Genomic DNA, 23,205 nt, shown 5'->3' with positions numbered 1-23,205 from the left:
AGGACATTTGTTCTGTACCCACTGGGGTTTGCTTTATTTCCCTTCCCAATAACTCTGTATTAATAAAGGGAGTTTGTACTTACTGTGCTCTGTTCATAAAACACAGACTGGTTTGGCTTGGAAGGGACCTTAAAGCTCCTCCAGTTCCAGCCCCTGCCACAGGCAGGGACACCTTCCACTGCAGCAGCTGCTCCAAGCCCCTGTGTCCAACCTGGCCTTGAACACTGCCAGGGATGGGGCAGCCACAGCTTCTCTGGGCACCCTGTGCCAGCGCCTCAGCACCCTCACAGGGAACAGCTTCTGCCTAAGAGCTCAGCTCAGTCTCCCCTCTCTTGGGCAGGTTCAAGCCATTCCCCTTGGCCTGTCCCTACAGGCCCTTGTCCCAAGCCCCTCTCCAGCTTTCCTGCAGCCCCTTTAGGCACTGGAGCTGCTCTGGGGTCTCCCCTTCAAGAGCCTTCTCTTGTCCAGGCTGCCCCAGCCCAGCTCTCTTGGCTGTTCCTCACATGCTGCCCAGTCCTCGGATCATCTTTGTGTCCCTTCTCTGGACCCTCTCCAACCCATCCACATCTTTTTTGTATAGCAGGGACCAAAACTGAGTGCAGTACTCCAGGTGTGGCCTGACAAGCACTGAACAGGGTGGACATCTTTATCTCTGCTGGTGATGCCCTTGTTGATGTTCCCCATTATCCCATTGACTTTCTTTGTTGCAGCAGCACACTCTTCCCCCATCTTGAGCTTGTGTCCTACAGGACCACCAGATCCTTTTCTCAGGTAGATCCCAACCTCTGCTGCACTCCTGGATTGTGTTTTCCCAAGTGCAGGACCTTCTGCTTGTCCTTGCTGAACTTCATAAGGTTCTTGTGAGCCCACGCTTCCAGCCCAGAATGAGTGCTGGGACAGAAAGCTTGACTTAGAGCCTTAAAGAGTAAAGAATCCAAACTGGGGAGGGATGGATGGATGGATGGATGAATGGATGGATGGATGGATGATGGCTTATATTTGATTTAAGTATTGATAATGTGGTTTCTGCAAATATCTTTATTTCTGGTAGGAGAAACAGTGTGTCCCAAGGAGGTTCATGGGGTCTTCAGATACTGAAGAACTTCCCTTATGCCAAGAGGATCATTTTGCTGAGGGTATTGAGGAGACTCAGTAGGAACTGGATGACAAGGGGGACCAACAGACCAAGCTAAAGGCAGGAAAAATGGTAATCTGGTGGTTTATAATGGAAAGTTCTAAATGGGATTAACCCTAATGGTAAGCAGTTGAGGGAATTACTGGAGGAAGATGTGTGTGAGCCAAACACAGGCTTATAGACCTGGCTTAGATGTGCTAAAGAGGGGTCAGCTCTGTGGTCAGTTGGGTTTAATACCCATTAAAGATGTCACATGCTGGTGGAGCATAGTCAGGATGGGTTGAGATAGTTCCAGTTTAGAGCATGGGAAAGTGAAGAACCAACATCCATCACTGGGGATTGAGGTGCTGGCTGAGGCTCTAATCTCCGTGTGATCAGGGACCTTGCACCGGATTAGTAAAGACTCCTGAACAGCAGCGTGGGATGTACTCAGTGGTGTAAAACTCATGAGCATCTTGCATGGACAGAGCACTGTGGCTTTGTCTCACCTGAGGAGGTGAGATCATGGGGCTAAACCCTGTGTTTGGGGTAGATTTCAGATAAACCCGTGCTTGTATTTGCCACACACTTGACTCAAGCTGTTTCTCACATGCCTCTGTGTCAGTCTATGAGCAAAACAGCGATATTCGATGAGCAAAATTGTTTCTTCTCCTTCCTCCAGCCCCTGCTGTTGGATCTCCCCATGTCCAGTTGCTTTCTGCCCTCAGAGACTATGCAGGATGAAGTAGTGCTTGGAGCAAAGCTGCATTTGAAGCTTTTCCTTTTCACACCCTATAGCTTCCTTCCCATGGGAAAACAGAAAGCCAGGGAGGGATGCCCTGTCATTACATGTTATGGGGCTGTTCCCATTACACCGAGGTCCACTGGTTAAAGCTTTGCTCATTTACTTCATTTCCCTCTTTGGTCTAACACCACTGAGGATCGGCATTCCCGGCTCCGGTTCAGCACATTGGCATTCCCCTCAGCAGCCCGGGATCCATGTGTGGGAGGTGGGATTTCTCAGGGATGCAGGAAGCTGGAATGCGGCTGCAGAGAGACAACCCCATCAGTCTGCTGCTGTCATCTCACGGCTGGAGGGGGCCACACTCTGCTGGGTGACATTCCTGGGACTAAATGTGGATCTTCTCATGGAGATAGGCTTTGTGTGCATGGAGTCATGGAATGCTTGGGTTGGAAGAGAGCTTAAAACTCACCCAGTTCAAAGCCCCTCTGCAGCTTTCCTGCAGCCCCTTTAGGCACTGCAGCTGCTCTGGGGTCTCCCCTTCAGGAGCCTTCTCTTGTCCAGGCTGCCCCAGCCCAGCTCTCTCAGCCTGGCTCCAGAGCAGAGCTGCTCCAGCCCTCGCAGCATCCTCATCATTATCTTCAGGTAGTAACAGATTTGTAGCTGTGAAGTAACTCATGTACTTGGAAGCCAATGTGCGAGTCAACATCTTTTGTAGATACAAACACAACACCTAGACCATTATATACTTGAATATATACACGTTAGTTACACCATTATAACTACATATGAAACCGGGAGCTACTCCTGTCTGTGAAGATGGTCCTTGCTTGGACTTCAGCTCTAACTGGAGCTCATCCTACCTAAAACTAGAGCCCAGCCTTTAGTTCGTGTACACTCTTTAACTAAGCTTACCTGATGGCTCGCAGAGTCAATAGAACTGTGGGTATTCAGGGATTGGGCTCTCTGCAAGGCAAAGGGGGAGACAGAGCTGCCAGATTGGAGTAAGTTGGCAGTAAAATGAGTTCTAAGGAGTGTTTGTAGTAGCTGAGGCAGGTGAAGAGCTGCTAGGAGCAGATTCTATAGGTGTCACTGAAGAGCCTAAAAGGGAAGAGCTTCCAAATGTGGCTTTGCCCTGTGGGGAAGAGGATTTGCTTTGCACTGTCTCATGCAGTAACTTGTACTCTTCTTGCCTGTGGGGCCAGGCGGTGACCTGTTTGTGTTAAAAATACCAACTATCTTTCTATCTGTTGTCGTGCTGAGCTGGAGCCCTGAGTTGTTCCCTGGTTCACTGCACCCACATAGCCCCAAGGATGAGTGGAAGATGGTTATAAAACCACTGCTGGAGTCTTGGAAGAGCTTTGTGTGCCAGTCTTGCAAAATGGGAGAGACTTTGGACCAGGGCCTGTAGGGACAGGCCAAGGGGAATGGCTTGAACCTGCCCAAGAGAGGGGAGACTGAGCTGAGCTCTTAGGCAGAAGCTGTTCCCTGTGAGGGTGCTGAGGCGCTGGCACAGGGTGCCCAGAGAAGCTGTGGCTGCCCCATCCCTGGCAGTGTTCAAGGCCAGGTTGGACACAGGGGCTTGGAGCAGCTGCTCCAGTGGAAGGGGTCCCTGCCTGTGGCAGGGGTTGGAGCTGGAGGAGCTTTAAGGTCCCTTCCAACCCAAACCAGTCTGGGATTCTATAATGGAAATGCTCAGTCCAAGGTCTTAACAGTCTGGGCTGTAGCAATATTCATGGTAAACTGATACTCTCTAAACCCCAAAGTTCTGTAAAAGTTATGTCTTATATTCTGATGTTAACTTGGCAAAAAGGCTTAAAATGGGGCAATTTAGAACCTGTTCTTTGAACACCAGCACCGGGAGAATGGAGGCATCCCCCGTTCTCCAGGTGCTGCTGTGGTGGCATCTCCCACCTGATTGGGTTGTGCCACAGCGGGACAAGGATCTAGGAGGATTTGAGACACCCAGGTTGTGTTCCCATCAGCTCAGGGACACCAGGATGCACACAGGGCCTCACAGGTGAAGGTCGCTAACCTCTTGCCGATCTCCATTGATCTCCAAACAGCTCATGTTGAAGGTTGGAAGATGCCTCTACAAACACCTCCCCGTGAAGCCAGTCGAAGGCTTCTTGCATTGCTTCCATTTCCCTTCACAACTCAGGGCTTGAACTTGGGGATGTTTTCCGCAGGCTCTCGCTCCCCCTCGTGTCTGATCGGGGCTTGTGCAGCCCTTCATCCCGCATGGATGTCTCACCGCATGGTTCTTCCCGCATGGACCATCCTGTTCTCATGCTGCTGCTGCGGCAGCGCTCAAAGCAGGTCACTGGGTTGGACCCAGCTTCTCAGCAGAGACATCAAAGCACATCCTAGGTGTATGTGAGCACGAATTGTTCTCTGCTCAGGGTTTGCTCCTGTTTAGCTTTCAGTGCCTGAAAGGTTCATGTGGCCTGAGCACCATTTCATCCCTGCTGAAAGAGGGTTTTCAAAGCTTTTCCTAGTTGTTAACACTTCTCCTGGAGCTTTTCCTTAGCACAGAGCAACATTCCAAGCAGGTCCATGGTGATAGCCTTTACTGTTAATAACGAATATTGATTTGTGTGAGGGATGTTAGAAACCACCAGCCACAGGCAACATTGGGGAGCATCAGGTGGAGTTTGTTTCCATGTGGTTTCAGTGGCTTCCCCTCTCACATGAAGGGAAAGGTGAAAGTTAAAGCCCCTGTGTCCAACCTGGCCTTGAGCACTGCCAGGGATGGGGCAGCCACAGCTTCTCTGGGCACCCTGTGCCAGCGCCTCAGCACCCTCACAGGGAACAGCTTCTGCCTAAGAGCTCAGCTCAGTCTCTCCTCGGGCAGGTTCAAGCCATTCCCTTGGCTTGTCCCTACGGGAGTGTCTGGGGTAGGGCTGCCTGTGACTGTGTGTTGCAGCTCCAGGCTCTGGAGGTCCCTGGAGCTGGTAGTGGTAGCAGCTGTTCTAAGGACCAATCTTTGCTGTAAGAGCAGGTAGACAGCATCTGATGGTGAACCTTAAAAAGAACCTTTGGAAGGCATAATTGTTATACTGGGGCTGAGATGGGGTTTACTTTAAAGCCAGGAAGGTTTATGAGGGTGCTGAGGCGCTGGCACAGGGTGCCCAGAGAAGCTGTGGTTGCCCCATCCCTGGCAGTGTTCAAGGCCAGGTTGGACACAGGGGCTTGGAGCAGCTGCTCTAGTGGAAGGTGTCCCTGCCTGTGGCAGGGGTTGGAGCTGGAGGAGCTTTAAGGTCCCTTCAGCCCGAGCCATTGTGTGATTCTGATGTATTGGAGGAGCTTGGGGGATGTTTGTGCTTGGACAGCTCATGCTCTGGGAATCACATTGCTGGCTATATGGGAATATGGGCGCTGTGCAAATCCAGTACATCTGGTGCCTGATGGTGTATTGGGTCTGGTGGGAACGTCTGAGATGTCTACCCCATGCAGGACCATGGTTCAGTGCCATGTCCTGCTGCAGGAGGGGACGTTACCACCCTCCACAGCTCAGCTGCTGGGTGAGTGCCTCCATAAAGAGTTTGTCCTGGCTCAGATTAGGCTCTGTGCTTTGTGAAGATGGGAATGTCATGGTCTGGAGGCTTGAAGGCAGCACAGAACAGAAGCTTCTTTCAGTCTGGAGGGGTGAGCTTGCCAACAGAGGGAAAATACTGCCCTAAAAAACAACAAACTCCTCTCAGTTTATTCTAATGGGCGAGGAGGTGATGGAGGCAAAGCAGATGTGCTCAGCCTGGGCTGTGTACCCAGAGCTGAGTCACCCCTCGTGGGCCTGTTCTCACCTGCAGCCTCCTGCCACCCTGTGTAGCCAGAAGCAGCAACTCCAACCTCTCCAGTGGCTGAATAGCTCAGCTGATGGGAGAGGGAGGAGGGAGCTGGAAGTGGCTCTGTCTATGCAGGTGTGCTGGGAGCCCAGTGGGATGTGTCTGCTGGTGGAGGGCAAGAAGGGGGCTCACCAAGTGAGCCAGTTCTTTGTAGCGTAGGAGGAAGCCTTTGGGGGGAGGTTTGTGTCAGCTGATGCCCTGAGTCAGATGCTCTTTGTGAAGGAAAGTAAACCAAGGCACTGTTTGTGCAAGCTGAGGAGCTGCCAGAAGGGGCATCCCCATGAGCATCGGCAGTGAGATGCTGCCAGCCCCACCTTCCCTTCACCCTCTTTGCTGTGCAAGTGGAAATGTAGCAATGGAATCCCAAAGTGGGCTCAGAAAACAGTCAGAGGTGGCTCATGAGTTCCTGAGGGTGGAATCTGTCACCTGGGAGACCCCAGAGCAGCTCCAGTGCCTAAAGGGGCTGCAGGAAAGCTGGAGAGGGGCTTGGGACAAGGGCCTGTAGGGACAGGCCAAGGGGAATGGCTTGAACCTGCCCAAGAGAGGGGAGACTGAGCTGAGCTCTTAGGCAGAAGCTGTTCCCTGTGAGGGTGCTGAGGCGCTGGCACAGGGTGCCCAGAGAAGCTGTGGCTGCCCCATTCCTGGCAGTGTTCAAGGCCAGGTTGGACACAGGGGCTTGGAGCAGCTGCTCCAGTGGAAGGGGTCCCTGTCCATGGCAGGGGTTGGAACTGGAGGAGCTTTAAGGTCCCTTCTAACCCAAACCAGGCTGAGATTCTATAAACTGGAGAGGTGTCAGTTGATTCCAAACCTCCCCTCAGCTCTCCAGCACTGCAAAGAGGCCACACGTTGTTTGTATCCCAGTCCGGGCTGCTGCGGAGCTGCTGGCTTTGGACCTTCGGAGGAGGAGCAGGAAATGCCTTTGCGCTTGTTCTGTCTCCAAGACCTTTCTTTCTGTGCTGTTTGCCTCCTGCAGAGCAAGGGCTGAGTGTGCTCAGCAGAGGGAGCTGCAGCCCCACCAGCCTGCTCCATCCCTGAGCCTTCCTGCTCCATCCCTGAGCCGTCCCTCAGACCTAAATGTGAACCACTTAAAATCCTTCATCTGGTTCTCTGCGAGGCCACGGGCTTCTGAAGTTCATTTCTAACTCCATGGAGCCTGGAGCTGGAAGCTCTTCAGCGTTAGAGGAGTCCAAACGCTGTGTTATTTGCAGCTGAATGTAGTTTGATGGTGATAGTCCTCATTGCAGGAGACTTAAGTATAGCTCTTAGATCTTGCTGCTGTATGGACCAGGGCATTAGGATTATAGTGTCACAGTGCTAGGGACGGAGGCAGGTGATGGATGGACATCTCCTCCACGCCATGGTGAGGTTGATCCTGTTTTCTCTCAACTCAACCATGGAGCAGAGCTGGGGACAGTGAAATGACGGCTGCAGAAATGGGCTGGATCTGAGCTCTTCATCCAGGGCTGGACTGTGACCAGAAATGAGGACCTGAGCTGCTCATCTCCCCCCTGGACACTTGGCTGGTTCCTAACGAAGACCTCAGCTGGGGCAGATCTGTCCTATGAACCCCTGGTGAGCAGCTCAAGAGCAGGGAGCTTTCTTGGCTGCATCCCACTGCATCCCCTGTACCAAATGTGAGCGTGGAGGGTGTCACCTATGGAGAAGTGGGACAGCAATGCCTCTGCTTTCCATATGCCTGAGTGGATGGTGAGTTCTTTAGCTTCTTACATAGCTGATGGCTGCTTCATGTCAGGAGGGATCTTCAGATCGCTGCCTTTGGATATGGTGGTGTTTAGCTGGAAGGAGGGTCCTTAAAGTCTGGTATTATGAGGACCATTAGATGTCCTCCCCTGCCAGCACAGCCTCGTTCTTCACCATGAGCTGAAGGTGAAGAAGTGATGGAGGAATGGGCCCCAGGGGGGGAACTGATCCTTATAGCAGTTCAGGAGCAGCAGGGAGCAGGAGAGGGGCAAAGCTCCATGAGACTTTGGATTTCATCAGGATCAACACAGCAGATCCTGGGTTTTCAGCTACTTTAATTTTGATCATCAGTTTAGATCCTGTCATTGGTGTGAACCAGACACCCATGAGGGCACTGTGTGCTGCTCAGCTCCCATGTGGTGGTTAAACTGAGGAGGAGAGATGCCAGCAAATACGAACCCTCACTTTGCGCCTCTGGTGGCAAGAATCCCCAAAGCAGCTGAAAATACAATGACATTGCTCCAAAAAGCAGGATGTGCTCAGGAAGCAGGAGGTGTGTGTCAGCTCTGTGGGTCTCCTGAGGCTCTCTGAGGTGTCCTGTGCCCCAGAAATGCTCATGGTACTTGAGGAGCACTGAACTGCTCCATCAGGGTTTGTTGCACCTTCCCAGGTCTCTGCTCTCATCTCCCTCTTCTATTTTTGAGCTCATCCCTCTTGGTAGTTCTAAAAATACTGAAATCACTCCAAAAGTGGATGTTCTTGTGCTGCTGGAGAGGTGTTGCTGCTTTGATCTCTATCTGCAGAGTCTGTGCAAGGTGATGGGATTCAAACCTCACTATTCCCTTTTATATCCAAATTGAGACATCCCCCCCCCCCCCATCATGTTTTTAAGCTTTATTTGGGTAAGATTACACTTTATTCTGCTTTTCATTCATCTTTTACAGACTGAATTAGGACAAGGGGTGATGGGTTCAGACTGAAACAGGGGAAGTTCAGGCTGGAGATAAGGCAGAAGCTGTTCCCTGTGAGGGTGCTGAGGCGCTGGCACAGGGTGCCCAGAGAAGCTGTGGCTGCCCCATCCCTGGCAGTGTTCAAGGCCAGGTTGGACACAGGGGCTTGGAGCAGCTGCTCCAGTGGCAGGGGTTGGAACAGGAGGAGCTTTAAGGTCCCTTCCAACCCAAACCATTCCATGATTCTATGAATTCTTCCAGCTTCACTCCACTTCTGTCTGATTTATTTGTCATTAATTTTGCATTTCAGACTTAGTACTGATCCATTTTGCATAAACCCCAGAAATAAATACATATTTATTATTTCCAATATGGATTTCTCAGTGCTGATCGTAAAACTGTGGAATTCTGCTTCAAAACAAGCAGCAAACCTCTCCCTGTGGGTCTGTCCCCCTCTGTAATATTTTCCTTTATGGATTGAGTGTTGCTGGGGCAGTACCAGATGACATTAAATAGACCTTATGGCCATAGCACTCCTGTGGCATGGATATATGACTTTATACATGTTTTAAACCCACTGTGGCATCCAGCTCCATCTCAAAGGCCTTAGGGTCATGTTCTGCAGCAATGGTTTTAATCAGGGTTGTAACATTTGCATTTCATGTGGCTTCTGAACAGCCACATTGCAGCTTAAGCTTTAAAATGTTCATTATCTTTAAAGGTCATTATTCAAATGGACTTCTGAGTCTTGATGTTCTCACCAAGGTTTAACATTTACTGCAGACACCTCTTGTTATTAACCAAATATTGACAAAATGGATTATTAAAGGATAATAATAATCCCTTCTGCATTGCTTATGGAAAGAGGAGGATAGAATATGCATTCTCCGTGTCCTGTGGTTCTAATGGTTGAGAGGAGATGGATTGGGTTTAGGTCTTCGGAACTGCATCAGGGCTGCAATAGAGGTCTGGGGTGTTACAGCCCTGAGCAACAGGACAAGCTGAAGTCATTCAATGTGCTGTGAACCAGGTATGGGGTCAGAGTGTTTCACTTGGGTAAACCCTGCATTTTCTGACTGAGAGAAGCTGTGTGGAGACCTCAGAGCAGCTTCAGTCTCTGAAGGGGGCTACAAGGATGCTGGTCTTGAACACTGCCAGGGATGGGGCAGCCACAGCTTCTCTGGGCACCCTGTGCCAGCGCCTCAGCACCCTCACAGGGAACAGCTTCTGCCTAAGAGCTCAGCTCAGTCTCCCCTCGGGCAGGTTAAGAATCAGCCTTAACTCCACATCCTCAAGCTGTTTTCCAGCAGGAAGATGCCAAAGGGTTAAGTGTTTGTGTTAATCCCAGAGTCAGGTTCCACCTGACCTTTTGCCTGGAGAACTGGAATCTTAAACACTTTGAGCTCCAGTGAAAGCTTTGGCTCAGTGAGCAGCACTGTCAGGATTACATATTAGTTTAAGGCATGTGGAACTATAGAACAAATGAGTTTGGACAGTCCCTTTCTTGAAGTGATATGATCTGGGAGGTGGATTAGCAGAACAGGAGCTGCCTGCATTGTTCAAGCTGATGCTTGCCGGTTGTTTCAAGCATCATGGAATCAATCACAGGTTGATTTGGGTTGGAAGGGACCTTAAAGCTCCTCCAGCTCCAACCCCTGCCATGGGCAGAGACCCCTTCCACTGGAGCAGCTGCTCCAAGCCCTGTCCAGCCTGACCTTGAGCATCCTCAGTTGCCTTTGAGATGCCAGCACCCCATTTCTCCATGAGCATCTCTGGTTTCACAGGGGAAAGTGGAGCAGGAGATGCAGTATCTGGCTTGGGCAGGTCACGTGCTGGAGGAAACCAGCTTTTCCTTCATGAATAGGGATGAGAAGGTAGGAGGAGGTTTGGTTTGGGAGCTGCAAGCCCTGCTGGAACATCAGGATAGTTGCGTTGGTCCTTTCCATTTTAGACACTGTAAGATCATTTCTCTTACAATCTTCATGCTTCTTTATTTAAATTAAATAACAAATTCAGCTTGTCACTGGTCAAAGAATCATAGAATTATGGAATGGTTTGGGTTGGAAAGGACCTGAAGATCATCCAGTTCCAACCCCCCTGCCATGGGCAGGGACACCTCACACTAAACCAGATCACCCAAGGCTTCACCCAACCTGGCCTTGAACACTGCCAGGGATGGATGAGAGGTTTTCCCTGCAGTGTGTCACATGAGGAACCCAGCAGTGACTGCTCTTGAAGACCACAGACTCCACCTGCTCTGTCACACACTGAGAGATTCTAATGAGCTCCAGAACTTGCTCTTTATGTCCCAAGGTTGGTGCAGGGGGATTTGGAAGTTCCAAGCAAGGCTGGAGAGCTCATGGGATTTAATCACACAGAAAACTCTTGTTTTCTCCCTTTGTTCCTTCAAAACAAACAGATATCCATGGCTAAGAACACATTTGAGACACGGGCACTACTGAAACACTGATGTGTGGAATCCAGGCCTTCAGAAAGATGGTTCCTCCTGCACATGGCTCAGGTGATGAAGCGTGAGCCTGTGGTCCGAGCTAGAGCAGCCTTTGCCACAGCCAGTGAATGGGACTCTGGTCTGACAGCCTGAGAGAGCTGGGCTGGGGCAGCCTGGACAAGAGAAGGCTCCTGAAGGGGAGACCCCAGAGCAGCTCCAGTGCCTAAAGGGGCTGCAGGAAAGCTGGAGAAGGGCTTGGGACAAGGGCCTGTAGGGACAGGCCAAGGGGAATGGCTTGAACCTGCCCAAGAGAGGGGAGACTGAGCTGAGCTCTTAGGCAGAAGCTGTTCCCTGTGAGGGTGCTGAGGTGCTGGCACAGGGTGCCCAGAGAAGCTGTGGCTGCCCCATCCCTGGCAGTGTTCAAGGCCAGGTTGGACACAGGGGCTTGGAGCAGCTGCTCCAGTGGAAGGTGTCCCTGCCTGTGGCAGGGGTTGGAGCTGGAGGAGCTTTAAGGTCCCTTCCAACCGAAACCAGTCTGGGATTCTAGGAGGAATGGTCGAACATAGGAACAGCAGAATGGGTCTCAGAGTCTGGACCCTTCCAAGGATGGACTCTGCACTTGCTGCCACAGGGGACCAACATAATTACCCCCCCCCCCCTTTGCTATCTAACAAATGCCTTCTTGTTTTAGTTGCTCATTAGTTAATTTTCTCCTAATGAGTCTCAGTTAATGGAACCATTTGCCATTGGGGAAAATCAAAGTGGAGAGGGAGAACCCAGGTTCAAAGGAGTCTGATTAGCAAGTGAATTGCAGTGAGCAGGGCAATGTTCTGGCTCTCTAAACCAGCTATTATTATGCACACACCAGCCAGGCCACCGGGAACACTGAGTGTTTGGAGGTCAGGAAAGCTCTGTAATTCACCCTAAAACACAAGCAGGGCTTGTTTGTTGTAACGCCTCATTGCATCTTAGGGTCCTGTCCTGCCAAACTGAAGGTTGATTGCAAATCCCAGCAATTCCCCATCCCTCCTCCCTCCTTCTCTCCCTCCTTCCCTCCACCCCGCAGCTGAAACCAGAGCGGGCAGGATCGGGATCGGCAGGGCTGGGAGCTATAAATGGGGGGACAGCCCTTGTCCTGGTGGGACACGGTGTGGAAGCGCTGCGCTGGTGCCGTCATGTTGAGCAAGAAGAAATACAACGTGAATGGGGACTCAGGGATTAAAGCCCAGGTGAGGGCACTATTTAGTACCAAAATAGCACTTTTCTATCTAAAAGCACACTTGTTTCTCTCTATATCCTTCTTTCCTCCCTCTTTTCCTTCCTATTTCCCCCATTCTGGAGCTGACTTCCCCCTGCTTAGAGAAGATCCCAATCCCCAGCTCACTTCTCTTCGTTTCCCTTGCGAGCAGGAGGTTTGGAGTGATGAAGTGTTGAGGCAAACAGGTTGCTCTAGGGGAGTTCTTCAGAGCACAGTGATGGAGGAGTCCATGAGTAGGGAAATAACCCAGGCAAACCTCGGATGAGGAGACTTGGAGCATGGTGAAGTAGCGGAGAGCAGCTCTTTGTGGTAGGAACCCCAGGTGAGACTGAGCTCATGTGAAATGTGATGAGCACCTGCAATTAGAAGCCATTAACCCCTTGTGCCTCTGCAGGTGAGCTCTGCAGCTTCAATGGGGTTTGTTCCTGCTGCAAGCTGAAAGCAGCAGCACTTCTGTAGCTGCAGAACGGGTTGGACTCCTAAGCTCAAGCTGCTGCAGCCCTCAAGAGGCTTCACAGCCTCTCCTTTGAGCTTTAGATGGGCAAGGTTGCATTTACCTTCAGAAATGCTCCAGTGTGAGCTGAATGAGTGCAGCCTGGAGCCACATCACGCTTCTGGTCCCTGTCTTGAGTGCCCCCCTCTTTAAAGCAGGGCTGGAACATGGTGTGTTGTGTGGTGCCATCAGTTGCCTTGTGCCGTTTGGTACGGATTTAAGGTCTGGATAAGCAAGGTCTGGTTTTCTCCTGCCTGGATGGAGTGTGCATTGCTGAGATATCAGCTCGAAACCAAAGATGTGTTGTGAGAACTGGCTTAAGGGTTTATTCCTACTGGTACCTTCTTCCATTCACATGTCCACAGAATACGGAACTTGGCATGGGTACTATAGATATCCCAAACCAATCAAATTCCACTGTTTTTGCTGCTGTCTTTGTTACTCCGAGGATAAAGCCAAAAGGTGTTGACCTAAAATCAGACCTGAGCCTTGACCTGGCCTCCTCTTCTGCTGCTTCCTTCCATCTCTTGGCAGTCAGTGCCTTCTTCAGCTAAAGCCAACCCAGCCTGTGGCAGCATTTAAAGGGTTGAAACCCTTCAAGGGGAGAGGGCAGGGTTTACAAGAGAAGGACTTGGGGGTGTTGGTTGATGAGGAGCTCCCCATGACCCAGCTCCAGTGTGTGCTTGAGCCCAGAACCCCCCATGTGCTGGGCTGCACTCCCAGAGCGTGAGCAGCAGCTCAGGGAGGGGATCCTGCCCCTCTGCTGTGCTCTGGGGAGACCCCCCTGCAGCCCTGATCCAGCTCTGGGGCAGCAGCACAAGAGGGACGTGGAGCTGTTGGAGCGAGTGCAGAGGAGGCCATGGAGATGCTGTGAGGGCTGGAGCAGCTCTGCTCTGGAGCCAGGCTGAGAGAGCTGGGCTGGGGCAGCCTGGACAAGAGAAGGCTCCTGAAGGGGAGACCCCAGAGCAGCTCCAGTGCCTAAAGGGGCTGCAGGAAAGCTGGAGAGGGGCTTGGGACAAGGGCCTGTAGGTACAGGCCAAGGGGAATGGCTTGAACCTGCCCAAGAGAGGGGAGACTGAGCTGAGCTCTTAGGCAGAAGCTGTTCCCTGTGAGGGTGCTGAGGCGCTGGCACAGGGTGCCCAGAGAAGCTGTGGCTGCCCCTTCCTTTTAAGGTCCCTTCCAATACAAACCAGTCTGGGATTCTGTGATCGATTTTTGGCACATCCCTGCCTGTGGGTCTTGGCTATGGTAGTACTTGGAGAGCTCTGAATGCAATTAACAATCTTAATGTATCACTCGAAATAATTGTGTTGAATGTCCTTGAAGAGATGACGTTGGAAAGGAAAACGTTAATTATAATGGGAATTATTCCTCTTTTGCTACACTTCCAGCCCATCTCCCTTTGCCAGGAGCATCAGTTCCCACAAATACCCTCCTGTCTGATGAAGCTGCTGAGCTGTCGAGGGATTTGGTTCACATGAAGCAGAACCTAAGCTAAACCCCTCCAAAAGAAGGGGATTTCAGGCCAACAGCTTCTCAGACAAGGGATATAAAGCAAGCTGGGATGTGTGTGTGCAAAGACCCGGTTCCACGGGATCAAGAGGTGTTAATCCTCACCAGGACTCCTGGCTGTAATCTGAGTTTGATGTGGGGGTTTTCCCTCCCCTGTGTGTTTCCTGAGCCACTGTCCTCTTGTTTGGTTTAAGATTAGCAGGAGCAAGCCCCCATGTGCTGCTGCAAATCCTCTCCCAGGTCCTTGTTCCAGCAGCTTGGAATGGCTGTCCTTGGGCCAGCTCGCCTGCAGGCCCACAGGAGACCCTGCATTAGCCACCTGAGAGCTCCCCCTCCTCATCTTTGTCCTTCACTTGGTGGCCTGAGAGCCAGGTAGGAGCTCTGAGCATCACCAGCCCTGCTCAAGGGCACTGTCTGCTGCCACTGCTTGAGCTGAACTTGCAGTTCCCAGAATGGGATCAAATTCTTTCTGCTTTGATGACTCCTTTAAACAAAACTACTCAAAATACCCCCCAAGGGGTTGTTAATGGATGCAATTAATGGGTTTAGTGTTTGGGGATGTAAATGCTTAACCCTGTTGGACCAGATGGAGTCAGTTTCTCCTCATAGCAAAGTCCAAGGAGATTTGCAGTTGGAAGTCGTGTTTCCAATTTCACAGCATCCCAGACTGGTTTGGGTTGAAGGGACCTTAAAGCTCCTCCAGTTCCAACCCCTGCCACAGGCAGGGACCCCTTCCACTGGAGCAGCTGCTCCAAGCCCCTGGGTCCAACCTGGCCTTGAGCACTGCCAGGGATGGGGCAGCCACAGCTTCTCTGGGCACCCTGTGCCAGCGCCTCAGCACCCTCACAGGGAACAGCTTCTGCCTAAGAGCTCAGCTCAGTCTCCCCTGTTCGGGCAGGTTAAAGCCATTCCCCTTGGCCTGTCCCTACAGGCCCTTTCCAGTAACGAAGGATTCCCCTCTCAGGAATCCATGAGCTGTCTCTGACCATGATCGGAGCCCACTTTAGGATTCCATTGCTACATTGCCACCTGCAAAGCAAACAGGGTGAAGTGAAGGTGGGGCTGGCAGCATCTCACTGCAGATGCTCATGGGGATGCCCCTTCTCAGCTGGGAAGGTCTGGCAGCTCCTCAGCCTGCACAAGCAGTGCCTGGGTTTACTTTCCTTCACACAAAGCATTTTAGATGGGGCATTAGCCTGGTTGTGCTCAGCTGCTCCTAAACCCACTGGTGGTGTTGGGGCTTCACAGATGTTCATGTGGAATCTGCAATCTTCATTCCTTGGTGATGACTGACATGGAAACAGGCTTGAGTCTTCATCTCCAGTTGAGCAGGTTGATGTCTGTCCCCATAGCAATGAAACGAGCTCCACTGCAACAGCATAGACACAAAACATTGGTGTTAGGTCCACGGCTGTGGTGTTATTGTAGGTGTTGCTGGTGAATGATAGTGCAGGTGCTCTTCAGCTTGGATAATTACACTTTGCCAGCCTGTGTATCACTTCATTTACACACTTCATACTTTATGTCTTAACTTGTTGTATAAAGTTGTGTCCTCTTCAATACAATACTCCCAACTACTTGTGTTCTCCAGGCATCCATGCTCCCAGCTGTCACAACAGCCTCATCTCAGCTGGTTCTTAATACAGGAGTCTGATGTGTTACTTGAAGCATTATTTTTGCTTTGTGTTTCATACAGCCATTAGGGAACATCTCAAACTGGTCACCCCAGTAAACACTGGGAGGTAGGTCGGTGTCTGCATCAGCTCTGCAGATGTTGGGTGGCCCTAATGGAGCTTCTCTTGTGTTGAATAACCTAAGTTGGTGTGGAGAAGCTTTCTGGTTTGTATGGTTAAAGAGAACATTAAGGTATTTGGAAGCCAAGTCTGTGGATGCTGCATCTGGGGAGGGTCTGATATTAAACAAAGAGTCAATTGAGCAGTTCCCTATAGGAATTGTGATTTAACCCACAGCTGAGAGGGTGTCAGTGTCTGCTCAAGGCTTTGGGACCTCGAGATCGATGTGTCTCAGACTGTTTCCCACCTGTCTCAACTATCCATGTCTCTGCACAGATCCAGTTTGCTGACCAGAAGCAGGAATTCAACAAGCGCCCGACGAAGATCGGCCGCCGCTCACTGTCCCGCTCCATCTCCCAGAGCTCCACAGACAGCTACAGCTCAGGTGGGTGATGGTGGCTCTGGTGACACCATCTCTGCAGGCCTGTCTTGCCTCTTGCTCCAGGATGAGCCACAGCTGCGGTGTAGGTAGTAATGTCAGAGGGAAGGTGTGGAATGGGGGTTGCTGCTTTTAGTCCTCATCTTCGTGTGTGGTTGGGTAAAATATTGAGTTACTCTGGTGCTCTAAACTCTTCTGATATCTCCTTATAACCCTTAAGTGCAGTTATTGCTGCTTTTCCTCCTCTCTTCCTCTTCCTTTTCCTTCCAGGCACAGCAAAACAGTTTTTCCATCATCTTTATGCTTCCATGTTATCTTCCCTTCCCGTTCTTGAATAAACCCACATGGATCCCACACAGATTTAGCCTTCAACTCACCCGTTGCACATGAAATTGAAGTCTTTGGAAGAGCAGCAGTGACATTTCAAGGCCATACATGTGGAGAACACACTAGATGAAGACCAACAAGCTTCTCACATTTTCAGGTTTGGAAGAGCAAAGGTGGCCAAGCCGTGGCTATTGGGTCTTGTCTGCTCCTGGCCGAGGCAGGTGCTCCTCTCCAGGAGATACAACTGCTGGAGGCTGTGATGTGATCCTGGGCACAGGAACAGTGAAAGCCACATGCACAGTCTGATGTCTTCATGGTTCCTATGGAATAAGCAGCTGTTCTTTGTCTCCTTTCCCAGCTTTTGGGCTGCTGCTGCTTCTTTCATGCTGCTTTGTATGCTTGGAGGGACCTCCAGAACCCCCCAAGGTTGAGGAAAGCCTGGGTAACCCCTGCAGTGGCTGCATTCCCTCCCAAAGGGCTTATAGGAGAAACATCCTTTTCATAGAGACATCAGCATGGGCTTTGGGTGCACTTTGTAACCCACTTGGTTTATGTTCGTAATGTCATCTTGGGTAGCCTGGTTCAAGCTGGAGTTCATGGTCAGACTTCTCTAACAAAGCCTGGGACTGAGATAACATTCCTGGAGGTTTTCCAGCTCTGATACCTGATCAGCAGGACATGGTTTATGACTGTCACGTTTGAAGACTGATTAGCCTGGCTCATGTCATCGTGTTGGCTCCTAATTTACAGCTGGAGGAACTTGGAGCAACTTGGGGGAGTTCTCCACCCATTACACTTCACATCTCCCATCAAAGCATCAGCAATTGCAATTGATTAGCTCCTGAAAGTATTATCTCCCCCTCCTAATGAAGCTGCTAGGCTGGCAGTCAGGATGGAAGACCTCCAGTCCCACAGCCATTGTAGGATGGGTCGATAAATCCCATTAGTACCTCTTGGCATGGATATTTGTCATTCTCCTTTCAGGGCTGAGCAGTAGCTCAGTCAGAACAACACATTAAACCCTCCTGGGATGGGAAAAGGTTGGAAAAGAAGAAGGAAAAGCACAGAGACGATAATGGAAGGGAAGAATCATTTAGGTTGGAAAAAAAACACATCATCCAGTCCAACTGCTCCCCAGCCCTGCCAAGGCCACCACTAACCCATGGCACTGATGTGTGAACCCTTGCAGGGCCGGTGCCTGCAGCCCTGCCCTGGGCAGCCTGTTCCAATGCCTGAGCACCCTGTGGGGCAGGAATTGTTCCTCAGCTCCATCTAAACCTGCCCTGGTGCAGCTTGAGGCCGTTTCCTCTTGTCCCATCCCTTGTTCCTTGGGAGCAGAGCCCAGCCCCTCCTGGCTCCATCCTCCTGTCAGGCACTTGTAGGGAGCCATCAGGTCCCCCCTGAGCCTTCTCTTCTCCAGACTGAACCCTTATCTCTAACCTAAATCTCCCATGTTTAAGTCTGAATCTTAGATCAATGGTTCAAGGTCTGTGGTTTTAAAGAAGCCTCTGCACAGATCAGCTGTCTTCAAGGAAATGATTTTCTTTTCACTAATTCATCCTTTCTTCTGGAGTCCTTGTTGGACAAGAGCTTGGTATTATACAAGCTGCTCTTTTGTCCTTAAGCAGGCTCCTGCTCCTTCCAAAGCTGCTGTGGGACTCTGAACCCAACCTGAGGGTGCAGTTTGCAGGTTGGACTCGCTCATGCTGGTGAGGATGGAGTCTCTGGAGAGGAATTCCGGCAATGTCTTACTCTGCTCCCTGAGTAGATTATGACGTGAGCAGGTCCCTTGGAGCCTGGCACACCGGCAGCACCAGCACTAAGCTGTCGTTCCTTGGGATCATTCCAGTGCTTCATGCAAGCCACAAGAGAAAGTAATCGGCTTGGTGGGTGCTATGGGAATGATAAACCCATGGCCATGCTGGGGGAAGGGTTAACTCCTTGGTTTGGGGTTCTCTGGTGTGAAAATGCCACCAGAGCTATTGGAATGCTTGGTAGAGGTGGTCTGCCTGTACTCCAGGTTCCCTTGGTATCAGATCTGAGGTCTGTATGCCTCTGGAGAGCTGTAGCTCTTTGGGGAGTGTTGGTGGGTGGTTCATAGGATCATGGGTCCATGCCATTTTTCCCATGTTCACCCTTCCTGTTGATTCCTTTGGCACAGAATTGGGGTAGAAGGTTGGGAATCTCTACTGAGAAATCCCTTGGCTGTTTAGTGTAGATCATTCCCTCTTGGAGACTGCCTGGGAATGGAGCTAGCTCACACATGGAGCAGCTCAAGCCCAATAGCTGTTGAGTTTGACTCTGCAATGTAAAGTTTGAACCATTTCTTTCCTGGTGTTGTGGAAGAAGGAGAACTCATCATCATCTGCACCTCACTTGGTAGTGATGTGTAATATTGGCTACCTGCAGTGACAGTGATGCTCTACAAAGGCGGTCCTCTTCTCCTGTGACAAACTGATGCCAAGTCTCTCATGTTCAGTGTAGAAGTACCACATGAGGCAGAAGGTAAAGACTGGGAGTAGAATCAGGAGGAATGGGGGATGATTGTGTGGATGAGGCTTTGAGTTGGGGTGGAAAACCCCAGGGGGGCTGGATAGAGCTGTCTGTAGATGTGCAGAGATGTTGGTTGGAAGGAACGACCATGGTCATCCCTGCCCACTCAGAGCAGGCCATTGCCAGCACAGCATCAGCTGAGCCATGGATCTCCCTAACCAGTTCCTGAAGTCCTCCAAGGATGGAGCCACCACCTCTCCAGGCAACCTGGGCCAATGTGTTGTCCTCCTGATGGAGTTTCTTCCCACCGTCCCATGTGAGCTTCCAAAGCAGCAACTTGTGGCCATTGCCCTTATTGAGGAGTGTTGGAATTGAGCAAATCCAGGAACTGGGAATGCCACCGTGCTTTGGAAGCACTCAGCACATGAACAGGCATTTTTGATGGCTAGCTTAAAGCTGTAAAGGCTTCACATTTGGGAAGGGAGATGGGAGAAGGCCACAGAAGAGCTGCAAAGCATGAGGAGATGAGCCTGGGGAGGACATGGGCAGCGCTCAGTCTAATTACCTCTGGTGTGCTGTTGAGATAGAGGTAGATGAGAGTGAAGAACTCGCTACAGGTAAAAGCTGACTGTGGGGATACATTCATTGTAAGGAGAGAGGGAGATGCCAGCTGAGGATGGAGGGAGCTGCCATGTGCCCATGGAGAAGCACATCCATGGATGCATTCAGTAGATCCCTGTGTCCTTCCACTGCTTTAGGGAACACTGTGTTCTGTTGCTGACCTCCTTCTCCTCCTCCAGCTGCCTCCTACACAGACAGCTCTGATGATGAGACCTCCCCTCGAGACAAGCAGCAGAAGAACTCCAAAGGCAGCAGTGATTTCTGTGTGAAGAACATCAAGCAGGCGGAATTTGGGCGCCGGGAGATTGAAATCGCTGAGCAAGGTAAAGGGGGCACATTCCTCAAGCTCCACCTTGTCCTACACTGTCCTGTGGGCTTCCTCCTTCCCCCATCTCCTCTTCTTGAGAGGGTCAGTGTATTGGTGATTCCTTGACACTGTTCCTGGTGGAGATGGGAAACTTCTAAGGGATTTTGTGGGATGGGAAGGAGTTGCAGGATTATGTCATGTAGCTCCAACCAGCCAGCTCCTGAAGGACACCTTATAGTCAAATATATGTTAAAATCAGCAGAGAAGATGAAACCCATCACATAGGTTTCATTTAGCATGCTAGTCTCCAGAAATCCATAGCAAAGGCAGTGCATGTGGAGGAAGTTGAACGGCAAGAAATTATACTGGGTCTTTATTGTCTGCTCATCCCTCTTCCCATCCCACTGATGGACTTCCTTCTTTGTTTTCCCTTTCAGAAATGCCTGCACTGATGGCTTTGAGGAAGAGAGCTCAGGGAGAGAAGCCACTGTCTGGTGCCAAGATTGTGGGCTGCACACACATTACAGCACAGACAGCTGTAAGACCCCATCCATGAACCCCAGACAGGGATTTCCCACTGCTCCTTCTCCAAAAGAGATCCTAAGTGGTTCACAGGGAGATGGGGGTCTCTGAGTTCTGGCACTTACACCAAGTAAAAGAAGATGGTCAATTATGTGAATGTTTCTAACCCTAAGCTTAAAAGTGATGTAAAGCATATTTAGCCTGCAGAACAGAAGGATCCTTAAGGGGAGACCTTAGAGCAGCTCCAGTGCCTAAAGGGGCTGCAGGAAAGCTGGAGAGGGGCTTGGGACAAGGGCCTGGAGGGACAGGCCAAGGGGAATGGCTTGAACCTGCCCAAGAGAGGGGAGACTGAGCTGAGCTCTTAGGCAGAAGCTGTTCCCTGTGAGGGTGCTGAGGCGCTGGCACAGGGTGCCCAGAGAAGCTGTGGCTGCCCCATCCCTGGCAGTGTTCAAGGCCAGGTTGGACACAGGGGCTGGAGCTGGATGATCCGTTCCAACCCAAACCATTCCATGATTCTGTATATCTATAGGCATTGTTGGAGTAGGGATAACTGAGGAAATTGAATTACCTGTATCCTGTAAGCAGGAAGAAGCTGTGGTCCATGATCGGTGTGTTTACACAGTTCAAGAGCTGTGATTTCTCTTCCAAATATGGGACAGGAATGCTTTCCCCTGACTACATCTGGAGCTTTGCTGATTGAAATCTACGAAAATCTATACTTACATTTCCCCACTCACATATATATGCTGCATAGGGAACATACTTTGAATTCTGACTTACTTTATCCAGTTAAAACTGTAAAAAGAAGGGAATTAATGGCAAAAATGTTTTCTGTGCAACTCCAGCAACCCTGATGCTTCTTAAACCCAACTTTAGATCCCCCCCAGGAGCTCTCCCATCAATATCAGATAGAAATCCCAGTTGTGTGTTGCTGTGTGCACTGTATATTGCTGTTTACATTGTTCTTTCTGGTTGTTTTTGTTTAAATCCAGGTCCTGATGGAGACTCTCGGCGCATTGGGTGCTCAGTGCCGGTGGGCCGCCTGCAACATCTACTCTACCCTCAATGAAGTGGCTGCTGCCCTTGCTGAGAGCGGTAGGAAACATCTCCCACTTGGGGCTTTCTGGGTTTAAAAGGATTTCTTCCTGTCCCATCATATTTAGTCCATTTATCGGTGCTTAAATTCTTTTTCCCTTCATTTTAATTGGTTTTGAATAAAGCTATAGGGGGTAAACAGTCCATTCAGACCATCCTGATCTGGAAATCTTAGAATGATGATTCTATGACTTTTCTCTGGAGCATGAGTATACATAATACAAATGATCCTGATGCATGTTATCTGCTGAATGTGCTGCATGAACCTGGGAGTTCTGCTGAAAGAAACAAAGCTCAATTTGATTTCAGTTCTATCCATTTGAGTCATAACTTTGGCTAAAGAGAGAATTTTAAGGGGATATAACACACAAAACAAGCTGTCCCTGTTCCTGCTCACCTCAGAGGTGCCTTAATCCAAATCCTGGTTTGCCTGCGTCAGGCCAGGGGTTTCACCTGAGAGCTGGAGAAGCAGAAGAAGCCAAAGCCACCAGCTTCCATGTCTTGCTTATTGAAGCTGAATAACAGTTGCTCATGGATTAGAATACATTAAAATTAATCTATGGGTAATGTGCCTGCAGGAAGGTAAAACAGCTAACTTGAAGTGAAAGCTTGAATTACAAACATATAGAATCCCAGACTGGTTTGGGTTGGAAGGGACCTTAAAGCTCCTCCAGTTCCAACCCCTGCCATGGGCAGGGACCCCTTCCACTGGAGCAGCTGCTCCAAGCCCCTGTGTCCAACCTGGCCTTGGACATTGAAAGGGATGGGGCAGCCACAGCTTCTCTGGGCAGCTGTTACCCTTGAGATCATGTTGTCCTCCCAGCTGGTAGCCAGAGCTTTACCTTGGGGGAGATGGAAGAAATTTAGGAAGGCTAAAGCTGGCTCCTCTCTGCTGCCTTCAGTGTGTGTCTCTGGTGTGAAGGTAGATGTTGAAATGTCAGACTGCAAGCAAGAGCTGCAGTCGTATCAGGAGCCTGGTTCCTTACATGTGGACATAGGGGAGAGCTGATCCCAAGGCACTGGCTAAGGCTGTGTTAGCACCCATCTTCTTCTCTGTGCCAGGGTTCCCTGTCTTTGCCTGGAAGGGAGAATCTGAAGATGACTTCTGGTGGTGCATCGATCGCTGCGTCAACGTTGAAGGATGGCAGCCCAACATGGTGAGACGAGGCCGGCTGTGAGGTGCTTTGAACCATGGGGTAGCTCTCATCTAAAGAAGAGGAGGAAGGTTTAATGCTGGTCTAAATGTGAATCTAGACCTAACTTAGCACTTCAGGCTTGGTTCGAGCACAGCACTTACATTCAAAGTGCTTTACAATTAGCTATGCATTGCCAGAGATTAACTTATCTCGGATGTAGAAGGTGGGTTCAACAAACTGCTGCATGTGGATCTTGCTATCAAGCAAGGTTTTGCTGAACTACTTTATACATAAGCACAGCTGTGTTAGTGCAAAGCTTTACTTCCAGTTTACAACCAGACTCACTTTATGGAAAGCAACTCAGACTCAGTGTGTTCTGAAAAGGGCTCCAATCCTCTTCACCATATTCCATTCAATTCACAGCTTTGCTTGAGGGGGTTTTCCTCAAGGTCTCTGAACACAAATTGG

At 50.4% G+C, this 23,205-nt stretch overlaps 1 protein-coding gene across 2 annotated transcripts in view; it reads left to right on the top strand.

Moving 5' to 3' along the window:
- AHCYL2 (adenosylhomocysteinase like 2) overlaps positions 1-23,205 on the top strand; it is a 73,697-nt gene that overhangs the window by 30,872 nt on the left and 19,620 nt on the right. Inside the window, exons 1-6 of one of the 2 annotated variants that reach the window (XM_034062920.1) lie at positions 11,977-12,030; positions 16,134-16,242; positions 19,857-20,000; positions 20,422-20,522; positions 21,499-21,601; positions 22,664-22,758. In XM_034062920.1, the coding sequence (XP_033918811.1) occupies positions 11,977-12,030; positions 16,134-16,242; positions 19,857-20,000; positions 20,422-20,522; positions 21,499-21,601; positions 22,664-22,758 (606 nt within the window). Of the gene's footprint in view, positions 1-11,976; positions 12,031-16,133; positions 16,243-19,856; positions 20,001-20,421; positions 20,523-21,498; positions 21,602-22,663; positions 22,759-23,205 lie in introns of those variants that run through there. The other variant, XM_034062919.1, reaches the window with a different exon arrangement.

Source organism: Melopsittacus undulatus, chromosome 5 (genome assembly GCF_012275295.1).
Source record: "Melopsittacus undulatus isolate bMelUnd1 chromosome 5, bMelUnd1.mat.Z, whole genome shotgun sequence".
Classification (NCBI taxonomy): Eukaryota; Metazoa; Chordata; class Aves; order Psittaciformes; family Psittaculidae; genus Melopsittacus; species Melopsittacus undulatus.
Note: the sequence above shows the minus strand (reverse complement) of the source record. Positions and strands in the feature narration are given on the sequence as shown.